Source organism: Strigops habroptila, chromosome 1 (genome assembly GCF_004027225.2).
Source record: "Strigops habroptila isolate Jane chromosome 1, bStrHab1.2.pri, whole genome shotgun sequence".
NCBI lineage: Eukaryota > Metazoa > Chordata > Aves > Psittaciformes > Psittacidae > Strigops > Strigops habroptila.
The window spans coordinates 86,632,215-86,645,073 of NC_044277.2; the positions used below are offsets into that span (position 1 = coordinate 86,632,215).

At 38.0% G+C, this 12,859-nt stretch overlaps 1 protein-coding gene across 4 annotated transcripts in view; it reads right to left on the reverse strand.

Annotated features, from left to right (window-relative positions):
* LYRM4 (LYR motif containing 4) overlaps window positions 1-12,859 on the reverse strand; it is a 95,716-nt gene that overhangs the window by 19,953 nt on the left and 62,904 nt on the right. The window contains exon 3 of one of the 4 annotated variants that reach the window (XM_032920065.1): window positions 5,764-5,805. The exons of the other annotated variants lie outside the window; for them this stretch is intronic. Coding sequence (XP_032775956.1) covers window positions 5,788-5,805 — 18 coding nt within the window. The 3' untranslated portion in view covers window positions 5,764-5,787. The remainder of the gene's footprint in view (window positions 1-5,763; window positions 5,806-12,859) is intronic. 4 annotated transcript variants of the gene reach the window in all.

Here is a 12,859-nt window from a genome sequence, read left to right on the forward strand (position 1 = left end):
AAAAAAATCTCCCAAACTGGTTCACAGGATCTTCTGTACAAATCAGCATTTATAGATTAAGATTTTTAACTTTGTTGCAAGCTCACAATCCAATCAATAGTTACATTAAAATATACCAGCAAGGAAAAATACGAAGAAGTAGAGTTAGCCAATTAGGAATTTCTTTAAACTGCAAGCATGCAGATCAAATTTAACTAATAAGTTAAAATTTCTAAACTTGATTTTTGAGCATTTATGTTCTTCCTTCCATACCCTCATTCCTTAACTACATAATTAGTTAAAGTAAAATTCTTCAAATGACATTTAAGCCATTTTCCTAAGCCTAGTAGGCTTTTATGGTTGTTATTATTGTCTGCATTTGTGCTGGTAGTAACTTCTGAAGCTGCCAACTCACTTTTACAGCAGAGTAAAGATACTAAGTTCTCTTAAGTTCCTATGGATACCCGACAATCAGCTACAGGAGAAAACCAAATTAATGGCTTCTCTAGGGAAAAGGCTATAGCTTAAGTGCAAGTCTCTCTGTTTAGCCAACAGTGAATCAATTTGGGAGAGGGAAGTTGTCAATGTTTCAACTACACGGTAAGCTTACACTCGCTCTTTTAAGTGATGAGAGAACCACAATAATCAAGCCATGATACCCAACAACACAGAAAAGCAGATTTCCTAAATTCACATGTCAACAAACTGTCTTTTTAAAGTTCAGAGTCTGCCGACCCTCAGGAGTTCCTCCCCATGCAGTGGCTAGGTACCTCATCACCTGCCTTTCATTACTGGCCCTCATTTCCAGCCCCAGCTAAAACTACCTTCTGCTGAATGAAGGGTAAAAGCCACGCAATGCGATGGTCCCTAACTGAGGTCACTCCTTTCCTGCAGTCACACTGTAGCTTGTCCCACAGGGTGGCAAGCACCTGCCCATCCCTCTCTAATTTAGATACAAAGCCTCTAACATGTATAAATTGGAAGCACCCCTCACAGGAGCTTGTATCTCACTGTGCTACTTTGTCCCACCTGATGTTAAGGGACATAAATTCAATTGCTTCCAGTCACAGAGGAAAATGTTGAATTGTTAAAGGATTGTTAAATTTTAAGAGATGGACTAAAACTTGCCCTAATTACTACAGCCTGCCTGAGTCAATACGCAAGTGTTACAGAACCTCCTATGCAAACTGAGGAAGTTAATCTTAGAAACAAGAATGATAAATACTGTGCTTTCTTAAAAAAAAGCTTTTTCTTTGAACTTCTGATTAGGCAATAATAATGTATCAACCATTTTAGGGAGAAACCTTCTCAGGAAATACAGCAAGAACACATTTATCATACTTATTCTATGATTTTCTGCGGCTCAGATGACATTTGACGTAATTTCTCCTTAGGTCCTCCTTCCCACCACCCAGCTGAACTCTGATGCCCTAGTTCTATATTGATGCCAAGTTTCCTTTCATTACGAAGGCTACAACGTACTACAGAACAACTCCTTAAGTCATAGTCTAGTTAAAAAAGCACAGAGCAAAATAGTGTGAGCAGATGCAATGTTTGGCTTGACCCATGTTAGATTAATGACTTTTCTACTTGGTGTTTTTATACCTGAAAAGTGAATGAATGCAGTTGCAGTCTTTGTCTTACCCTACTTCCGTTAAATAAACCAGGTGCAGCCCCTGCACATGATACAGCCCTGAATTAACCCTGCCAAAGAAGTATCACTCTTACATCAAGGATCTTGAACAGTTCATCCATGCAAGAATCTGGTCCAGGAGGAAAGCAAAGTCAGGACACTCTAGATCTGACAGCGGACCCTAGGTTCTTGAGTACAGGTTTCTAAGGCAAAAGTCAGTCAAACGCATAGAATAAAATGACGGTGTCTAACAACATCCAATCTCCCGCCTGCAGTCCCTAGTTTCCTGGTAAGGGAACTAGTGGAAGGGAAATGTCAGACAAGAAGAAACCACCTTTTGGAAGGTAAAAAGATACTGTCAAAAATTGGCAATAAATTAGAAGTGATTATTATTTTCCTCAGAGGCAGGAGCTTTCCATCTATTTCAAAACACAGTAAGACTCCTTGAAGTCAGATACCATTTAATGCTAAGTTAAATGATGGGAAAGAAAATGCTACGTATGAGTGCCCAGAATTTAAATGCACTGCATTTGCTTTTATATTTATAAAATACCAACTCTACACTGTTAAATGTTGAGAATACCAATTTTTACTAAACATGTTTTGCTGCTGTTGTAAAGATATAAGAAGGAAAAAAGTCCCTGACATTGAGATTTGGTCTCTTTGTGCCAATAATGCTAGTCAATATTAGCATGTAAGTTTTTAATGATTCCCTATACTGTTTGATTATCCACTCCCCAAAACCACCTTAATTAGCAGAAATATTGATTTTACAAGCTTCAGTCCTACATGCTTAAGAAATATGAGCCAATAAACCTAGTCCTGAATAATAAAAAATTAAACTGATATAGTAATAAAATTGTAACAAAGGGAAAATGCCCTCCTGCATCTAAATTGAGTTAAAATAGATAACATTTTAAACAATTTTAGTTTGAATCCTGCTGAAGCAACCATTATGGAGTGCTGCCTTGCCTTGCCAAGCAAGTCACCAAATGCTCCTTGAGAAGATGCAACTGTACTGCTGCCACAGTGTACTGTCTGATTCAGAATATTCTCCCTGAAGTACAATAGAGTCATAGCACAAAGCAAATGGTGCCAAAGGTCTAGCTGACAAGCTTTTCCTATCAAGGAGAAAAGCCACCTGGTCCAAATTCAGTTGTTAAAAAGAATGACAGAAAGTTAGTACTTTTTCATTCAGCATGCAAAAAAAATCCTGTCAACGTTTTGCCTTTTTTTTTTTTTTTTTCAGATTTCTATCTCATAAAAATAAACTCTTTCTCTTTTATATGAATAAGAAATTCTGAGCATCTTTTCAGTCTTAGAAACCATAGCTTAGTTACAGTCAATGGACAGATATTTAAAATAGCAAAAAGAACTCCACTCTTCATAACATTAACTCTAACTGATAGACTTTAAAGTCTGAAAAGATAAGCATATGTCAATGTTACCTTCTGTTTTAAAGCAGCCACAGTATTGCCACTAATTCCAAAGATAAAGCTGGAACTATTTACTGCAGATCCTTTATGTCTTCTAAATGCTGTTTTTGCACAAGTCTATTTGAAATGTTAGTTGCCTTTTAATATAAAAAGATTAAATACTCATTAAATGTCCAGAATGATAATTTAGTGGAAGACTCTTGTCACTTCATATATGTTAGTAAAAAAAATAGATAACTCCCCAAACAGCCCTACTCTTCTACATTTCTTTAAAGGACCAACCTACATTGCTAGGTCAGCACTCAGAAAAGGAGGGAGTAAACGGTTTTTAAGTAAAAAGAACACATTTCCATCGTTCTTCCTGGAAAGTAAATGTATCTTCCAGCAGAGATAAAAAGCATGCCTTAGCTGTAAGTAAGCCCTTATGTAAAGAACTAAAGTAAATAACTAAATCCCAGCTAATATTTGACAGTTGCTGCCTTATGGAAACACTGAGGTCTGCAAGGACAGCGGCAGAATAATTAAATGGTAAAACACTATGTCAGCTGTTGAAGAGATTAAAAACCAACAGCCTGTATTACAGCAACAACAAAAAAGATCAACAGGACAACAGCAAGCGGTGGCATCAGCATTGCCAGAAACGTGTGTGTAAAAGAGGCTTTAGTTCCTATTTTAGCACCTAAGCAAGTACCTTAATTCTCAGGCATCCTGAGGTGTGAAAGGCAGCGAGACCTACTAAGGTGCAGCCCATTTAACAAATTATGTTTGTCTAAACATTGAGGACCACGAAGATGATCAGGGAACTGGAGTACTTCTATGAAGACAGGCAGAGAAACTTGGGCTTGTTCAGCATGGAGAGGAGAAGACTCCGGGGAAGCCTTTTAGCAGCCTTCCAGTACCTAAAGGGGCGCTAAAAGAAACCTAGTGGCTGACTTTTGACAAGGGCATGTAGTGACAGGACAAGGGGGAATGGCTTTAGGCTGACAGAGGGGAGATTTAGACTAGATCTTAGGAGAAAATTCTTCACTATGAGGGTGGTGAGACACTGGCAGAGGTTGCTGAGAGAAGCTGTGGCTGCCCCATCGCTGGCAGTGTCCAAGGCCAGGTTGGATGGGGCTTTGAGCAACCTGGTCTAGTGGAAGGTGTCGCTGCCCGTGGCAGGGGGGTTGGAACTACATGATCTTTAAGGCCCCTTCCAACCCAAACCAGTCTATGGTCAGCTTGGGAACTCTTTCTTCCCCCCCCCTTTTCTTTTTTTAAAGAGATTTTTGGCACCAGTGTTAGCAGCTGGTTCTGAGTGTTGGGTGACAGAGCTTGCCCCTGAATGTGTAATCTGAATGGATGCAGCATGCTGCTTGTACTGATCTTTAGCTATTCACCATAAAACCCTTGACTTATGTTCCTTAATTAGTAGAATTTAGCGAGAAATTAATACACAGGACAGGTAGATGCATGGACTTAGTTAGTAAGGCAGCAAATAATGCAATCAGAAATATTATCTACTTTAAAATAATTAGGTAAATAGACTGCTTTAGAGAAAGTCTTTAGGTCATAATCAGTGCCATTGTAACTACTGAAATGGACTGGGTACTGATTTCTACCTGTTACATCTTCAAATTCTCACTTCTTTAGTGGTTTGTAATAAACATTGTGCAGTGTTTTCAGCACTGCAAAATTTTTCTTAAATCAGTGACTTGGAAAAAGTATGTTCAGTTCTGTGACAGCACATTTCACCATAGGTAATTCAAAACATTTCGCCAAGTGGACCAGTTAAATTTCACAAGCTTGCTGTGATGTAATGCAATAACACCAACTTTTTTTAACCTCTACCTGGTTAAACTTTCTGGTAGAAAGCTTGAGTATTTGCATGTAAACAAAAAATGATTTTTCAGCTGCCAGGTCCACTTGACATTGACAAGAATGTTGTCAGCACTCACAGGCACTTTTAGTTCCTGCTGATCAGATCACTGCTGCTGTCTCCAAGTCAGGATACAGAGGGTAAACTGATAAAAATTCAAGAAAAGTGAATCAGAGGACTCAAGAAGCGCACAAACGAAGGTGAAATGTTAGTATTTGTGTAAAATTTTCATTACCAATTATAGCTTTTGTCCTTACGGATTTTTCTGTTGATGTAAGTTCCTGATCCAAAGAGAGCAAGAGAACAACTCAGAAGCTGATAATTTCAAATATGGATTGTGATTTACAACTGAACAATCAAAGACAGTGACCTGGTCAGGTCACCACTTCATTGTAATTGTCCTGTTACCAAGCACTGTAAGAAGATAGGTATACTTAGGAGACCTTTTAAGAATTCCAGAAATAAGCTTCCTAAATGGTATTTTCTTGCATCTGCAAAGCAATTTAAAATTGTTCTCTTGTAGTACCATGACTGCAATAACATGACTATAAAGGCGTTGCAAAAACAAGTGCCAAGTAAAAATGACTGGTGGTATCTGCAGGAAGTGAACAGCTTAGACATGAATCTTCCAGGCACGTAGTCCTCTCAGATCTCCTCATCACGAAAGAAGTTAAAACATTCAAAACAAAACAAACACCTCCAGATTTGTCTCAAGACTTCAAGCATGGCTGCTGAGTTACATGCCTACACTGGCAGCTAAGACTTCCCAAATTCTGAAAAAGTCCAGTTCCTGTAGAAGATGAGAGGCTGTGGATGCATAATGGTGGAGGCTGTGCATGTATGAGGAGATTATGTACCTCACCAATTTCTCCAAACTGCAGCTAGTAAGGGATGATACATTGTGGACAGGAAAAGGGGAAATGACTGCATTTGTTGTTAGAAATCTCTGGCTTCTCAAAGCATGCGTTGTTCCATATGGTATTATTCCAGGCACGTAGGTAGGTATCTAATGACAAGATAGATTTTCTTGCAAGCTTAATTTCTTAGGCATGAGACTGATGGTTCAAAAATACAAGGTAGAGCCAAGTGGAACTACTGCCATTATTTGGCATAAACCCCAAAATCAATTTCTCTCAGTTATAATGTACCGACACAACATTCCAGCAGTCTCTCAGGTTGAGAGAGACAAAAAAACCCCCAGTGAATGCACTTTTACAGTGTTACATTTCCCACCATCTTTGGTGTTCAAGTATACCTGAACACATTGATCCATGTCAGGAATGTAATCAACAGCCATCAGAAGAAACCTCTGCTGCCTCAGCCAGTTCTTGTAATGCCAACTCACTGCATGGCTCAAACAGCTCAAATGGGTTCCCTGTTGTTAATCTCTGGGTATGGTGAAAAATACGCTGGAAGACAGAGACGTATGAAGAGTAACATGCTCCTGGTCTACAGATTAACTTTATGCTTTGCTGTTATGCAGCATCAACCCAAATTACAATAAAGTGGACAATTATTTGTTCACTAATAAAATTCAGAACTGGCAACATGCAAATATTTATTAAAGACACAGGTGTGGAAACAAAAGAAAACCCACAATTAACCTATCTACACTGAGGCACGTTACATCAAAGATATCTCTCTCTTCCTCCTTCAACACACCTTTTCCTTTCCTTACAAGACAGCAGACAGGCTTCCAAGCCTTGGACCATGTCCCCCCTTCCTGATAAAGTACCTTAGGTTTTACAACTGGTTCATGACTGGGAACACATCCACTCACCCCTGCTTCCATGCAACAAATGATGAATGAATCTCTCTTCAGCAAAGCATAACCTAATACATAACTTCCAACTTTTATATTGTGTATCAAATGCATGACAAATGTTGGTATCCTGAAATCTAGGAGCATTTTATTATGTAAAACTAAACAAAATTCACCCTATACCATACTATATACTATACTTTATACCTATAACATTTCATGCCAACAATATTAAGAATAATGTCATATTGAACACAGTAATATTTTAACCTTTGTAAAGGAAATGCAAGGGTTCTGACTGCATTAGGTCCCCTCACCTTACTGACCTTCCTTGACAGCCATGAAACCATGACTGCAGAAAATACAAATATCTGTTTCTTTGGGCAGGTTTTTCTCTGCCCACATAAACTATGAGGAAAAACAGAATCACCAATCTACTTCTTATATACGTTAATTGAATAACTTAAACAAGGTTACATTTAATAGGTGATTTAACACACAACTCAAATTCTCTAGGTTATTTTCCTGCTGTATTTTCTGAGTAAGCATAAAGTGGCCTTGAAATAAATAAAAAAAAACCCCAAACACACAACAAACCACGAGAACCATGCAACATATCTCATAAAAGAATTCTGACTCAGCATGGAAGGAGAAGCAAGGAACAATCAAAGGACTTTTCTATATTTTATTTAAAAAAAATTAAATTGACAAGTTAGAGCAGAACTCGGGCAGGTCTAAATGGACATTTTCTACAGCAGAAATATTGCCTAAGCTCTTTTAGAACTTGCTTGAATGCCAGAGCAAATATTTTCATTTCATTGACCTTGCTAGGCAACTCCCCAACATGAAGTGTACGGTAAAAACACACTTCAGCAATATCAAGCCTGGAATATTTATTAAAAACATTTGTGATCCACAAAAACAAACTAATTCTGTACATATTCAAACTGTGAACTCCATGTGTTAAATAGTGTAACAGAACCTCATCTAAACCAGCTTTTCATATGGGAGAAAAAGAGATGGTGGTGAGTGGGTGCTCTTCTATACATTATTGCTAAGATTCGACTTTCTGAGCCACCGCTGACTAAAATTAGCATGGTTCCTTTTGAGCTTGTTTGGATGCGCACTGTACTGTGTTCCACCGCTCTACAGTAGAATTTGAAACAAGATTTAGCAGCATTATTTTCTTATGAGAAAATAAAGGGCATATTAAGACATTAGTTACGTTTCTGTCTATACTTTTCTCTCCGATGTTCCTAACATCGTGCAGGCCTAAATGACTACACCTTTCCCTTTGCACCACCCAAAGTTAGGATATATGTTTATCTGCCACTGTAGCCTCTAAATATTAGAAATGTTGGTGTGGAAGAGGATCTGTTATATGGTCTTATAAGGGACATAATACAATAATATATATAATAATACCATTATATACCTTATATAATAATACCATTACAATCCAGTTCCCACTACTTTGGAATACCTAGTCAGTTTAGAAAAAAACTTCTTGCATAAGTTATTACACTTTAAGATCCATCAAGATCACATCATGTACTTCTCTTAATCTGTGGTTGATCCTGTTCTGTTAAGTAGAGGGAACAGGGAGCTTTTATATGACTGAACAAAGGATTATCATTAGTTTCCCAACACGGCTGAATGTAATGTGCAATGGTATTTATTTAAGAAAGAAATACCTTTCTGAAATGAACTGAATTCATAACAGCTGCTGTTGCCTTAGTTTGTTGACAATGAATGTCACCCATTCTTGAGAAGCACAGATCATAGAACGGTTTGGGTTGGAAGGGACCTTCAAAGGTCATCTAGTCCAACCCCCCTGCAATGAGCAGGGACATCTTCAACTAGATCAAGTTGCTCAGAACCACATCCAGCCTGGCCTTGAATGTCTCCAGGGTTGGTGCATTCCAACCCGGACAACCTGTGCCAGTGTTTTACCACCCTCATTGTAAAGAATTTTTTCCTCACATTCAGCCTGAATCTCCCCTCTTTTAGATTAAAACCATTACCCACAGCCCTATCACAACAGGCCCTGCTAAAGGTCTTTCCCCAGATGAAATAAGAGGATTTCTACCACAGATGAACCCAGAGGCACCATTTATTAACATTAACAATGGAAGACAGCATAAGACATGCCTGCCTTTTGGAGGCCAGTTTCTAGGCTTTTTGGTGCCAAGCCTTTGTATCGTACACAAGATTCATAGCAAAATGGCTATTACTCTCTTCATGGTTAAAGCCTGGTTCTTACGAAGACAGAACGCTTGTTTATGTAGATTGTTATTTGCTGGGCTCTAATCCACGTTCTCATTGGAAACCCACCTCAGCAAAAGTGCTGAGAATTTCATTCTTGTCCTTGAAAGGATCACATAAGAAATGCACATAGACAGACCAGTTTTTGAACACTTGACATTTCGGACCATGAATTACAACAAGTGGGAAGAAAGAAAGAAAAGAAAGAAAAGAAAGAAAAGAAAGAAAAGAAAGAAAAGAAAGAAAAGAAAGAAAAGAAAGAAAAGAAAGAAAAGAAAGAAAAGAAAGAAAAGAAAGAAAAGAAAGAAAAGAAAGAAAAGAAAGGAAAGAAAGGAAAGAAGGAAGAAAGGAAAGAAAAGAAAGAAAGGAAAGAAAGGAAAGAAAGGAAAGAAAGGAAAGAAAGGAAAGAAAAGAAAGAAAGAAAGAAAAGAAAGAAAGGAAAGAAAGGAAAGAAAGGAAAGAAAGGAAAGAAAGGAAAGAAAGGAAAGAAAGAAAGAAAGGAAAGAAAGGAAAGAAAGGAAAGAAAGGAAAGAAAGGAAAGAAAGGAAAGAAAGGAAAGAAAAGAAAGAAAAGAAAGAAAAGAAAGAAAAGAAAGAAAAGAAAGAAAAGAAAGAAAAGAAAGAAAAGAAAGAAAGGAAAGAAAGGAAAGAAAGGAAAGAAAGGAAAGAAAGGAAAGAAAGAAAAAGAAAAGAAAGGAAGAAAAGGAAGGAAAGGAAGGAAAGGAAGGAAAGGAAGGAAAGGAAGGAAAGGAAGGAAAGGAAGGAAAGGAAGGAAAGGAAGGAAAGGAAGGAAAGGAAGGAAAGGAAGGAAAGGAAGGAAAGGAAGGAAAGGAAGGAAAGGAAGGAAAGGAAGGAAAGGAAGGAAAGGAAGGAAAGGAAGGAAAGGAAGGAAAGGAAGGAAAGGAAGGAAGAAAGGAAGGAAAGGAAGGAAGAAAGGACAAGATCATAGTCACCGTCATCCTAATACTTCAAAAGAAGAAATGTTGAAGAAAGAAAGATCAGGTACTTTACATTTTTAAAAATGATCCACTGGAGTTTGGGGTCATCTTCTAGTTTGACAAGCTTTTCCATAAAACTCCAAACCCCCTAACCAAGCGACCAATCCCCACCCATGCCCATTCCCTGCTTTGTTTTTCACCTTTTATAATGACATCCAACTATCAGATTATAAATCCTGTACAACCATAAAAATAACAATGCTTTTCATAGTGTTTTTTACTGCCCTTTGGACTGAAACAGTCTTGGAGGAAAAGGGAATTCATTATTGTACTTTCCTACTTGCCAATTTCTGTAAACTTCTGTAAAAAAAGCACAGAAATAGCTTGGACATGTTTGGGTTTCACAGCAGAAATTAGAAACTGAACAGCAGTTGGGAATTGATGACATGAGTATTAGAAAATGAGGACTAGGTGATATAGGTTGGATCAGATATAGAATATGCAGAACAGACCTTCACATTAGACTATATTCACAGTCACGAGCTAGCAGAAGATATCAAGGAAGATGAAACTAGAACACTGGGAGTAGAAAAATGTACCAACATAGTATCTGAACTTAAAAAACTTGCAATAGAAGATTATGAATTGACATGCAGAAGGTCCCAAAGACAAAGAAGAAAACAATACTATGGGAATTGTGATATTGTCTCTGGGCAATCTGATGGTTTCATCTTTAAGATAAAGTTTTCTGGGGTGAAGGGGGAAAGAAATAGGTTGGTTGTTTTTTGTTTATCATTTCTATGTCATTTGAAATATTTTAGAAGTATCCACTGGCAATTTCCCCCTTAATTGTGTGAATATCAACTTGTGAACTGTAAAAAGTTAGAAGAGTATGTATAGAACAAATGAAAAACATGTTATTGGAAGAAGTACAGAGAATCACAGATTACCTGAAAGTAGGATGCTATCAACTATCACTGACCGCTCATATTTTTGTTTACATGTCTCTCCAGCTATGATACTCAGTTTGCTGGAATCCAAGCAGCTTCAGAATGTTAGGCATTTTGTACAGGTGTGGTAGCCAATGTGCTCAGTCCTAAAGACTCCGCAGCTAAGGAGCTAGTAGATGCACACCCTGTATACTAGGCTGAACAGAGCTGCGATTCAACTCCATCACTGAACAAGCTTCACAAGTCCTGGGGGTTTATTGGCCTACCCAGCATCCCTGGGTTTGGTAAAATGTGCTGCTGGTTGCATGTCATGAGTTGTGCCTGAACCACTTGCAAGTGCTATGGAGTTCAAAAGGATGGGCTCTCCAGCCCTGCTCCTCCAAAAGTTTAGTGTTTAGACTAGATTGTTTCCAATGGGAATTGGCTGCACAATGTGTTTTCTCTTGCTTTGACTACTTAGAAAATGTAGACACTGCTAGTGAAATGAAATTATAAACTACTTATTTACAAGTAGGCCAATGTATAAAACTCACTTGTGAATACTGAGAAGCAGATACTGAGGAGAGGGTAGTAGAGAGGAAGGCATTTGGCAAATTGACAAGTGAATCAATATAAAAACTACAAGTACCATTTTTAAGCTCTGCACTTACAATGCAAACCCCTGATCCAGAACAAATTCAAAAGAGTTGCTGGACAATGATGCACAGAATCTGCTAGAATTTGACACTCTCAAAATGGCAACATTGCAGTTACTGATTGCCAGTGCATACCTGTAAAGCATTCGCTTCAATATTGCACAAAAGGCAGCAACTTAAACAAAACATTGAAGCATCTAGCATAGATCTGCTCTTCAAAAAGATTTAAAGCCACTGATTTGCAAATGCAACACAGTTGTTTTAACTATGGGGAAAAAAAGCTAAGGCTTGTTTGAAGCTTGTACTAGTTAGGAAATCGGAATCTAATCCCCCAAGATGATTTGAATAAATACGTATATTTTTTGCAAGGGCAACATAACTGTAGTAAAAAATTCCTTTGTACCAGAGGATGAACATAGACATTTCTGAAAAATGAGTGAATGTAAACCACAAGAAAGTGCATTCCTCAACAGTGATATTGACGCTTTCCAAAGTGTGTGTGTAAGGCATCCAGGAAAAACTTGTGATGATGCTTTCCAGAGTATCTAAAAATATTAGATATTACCTCAGCCACTTACTGAGATAAATGAGAGTAAGTGAAAGAGATGACAGAGTTTTTCAGGTACCATCACTTCGAAATTTAGATGCTCATTTCTCAACATATTTCTTATTTAAAATTCTTAAGAATCAACATGCAAGAGTCCTTTGGAGGCATGTAAAAATTCAAAACCTGTGTTTCAGCTTCAGTCTGTCTTTACTACCACAAACATTACTCTCAAACTCCTGAGACTACTCAAGAAAACTGGCTACTCACATCTGCATCCATTAGAAACAGATTTAAATTCACACCAAATACAAGTAAGCCTTTGACTGAAACTCAGCACATATTTCACTCAAGGCCAATAGAGAGGCACTAACATACAAATCTTTCCAAGAGCTCTTATTTTTTTTTCTTCCTAGCAAGCTCTTTATAAAAGAAGAAACACACAATGCATTCATCCAAACTGAGGAAAACCACAGCATTTTTGTCCTACGAGGTACAAGGCACAGCATTAGCTCAGTTTATTTCTAGTTACCAAGGTCTCATCACACAGCCACTGGCACTGAAACCTGCCAGATATAATATATAAATGGAGCTGTGGCTGCACGGCCAAGCTTCCAGCATGCTCATCATGGGCAAAAATAACAGCGGTACAGCTTAGCAGGAAAAGCAAGTCGGGAGACAACATTTTATAGGCCAAATAAGAACAGTTAACAGGGGTCATTTAGCCCTAGTAAACCCCGAACTCATAGATCTGTATATTTGTTATTATAAAGGATGTACTTTTCAGGAAGAGTCTTGTTCTATAGATTTAGTGGAGGAAAAGGCAGGAGTTAAATCCTGTTCTTGCTGAATCCATTAGC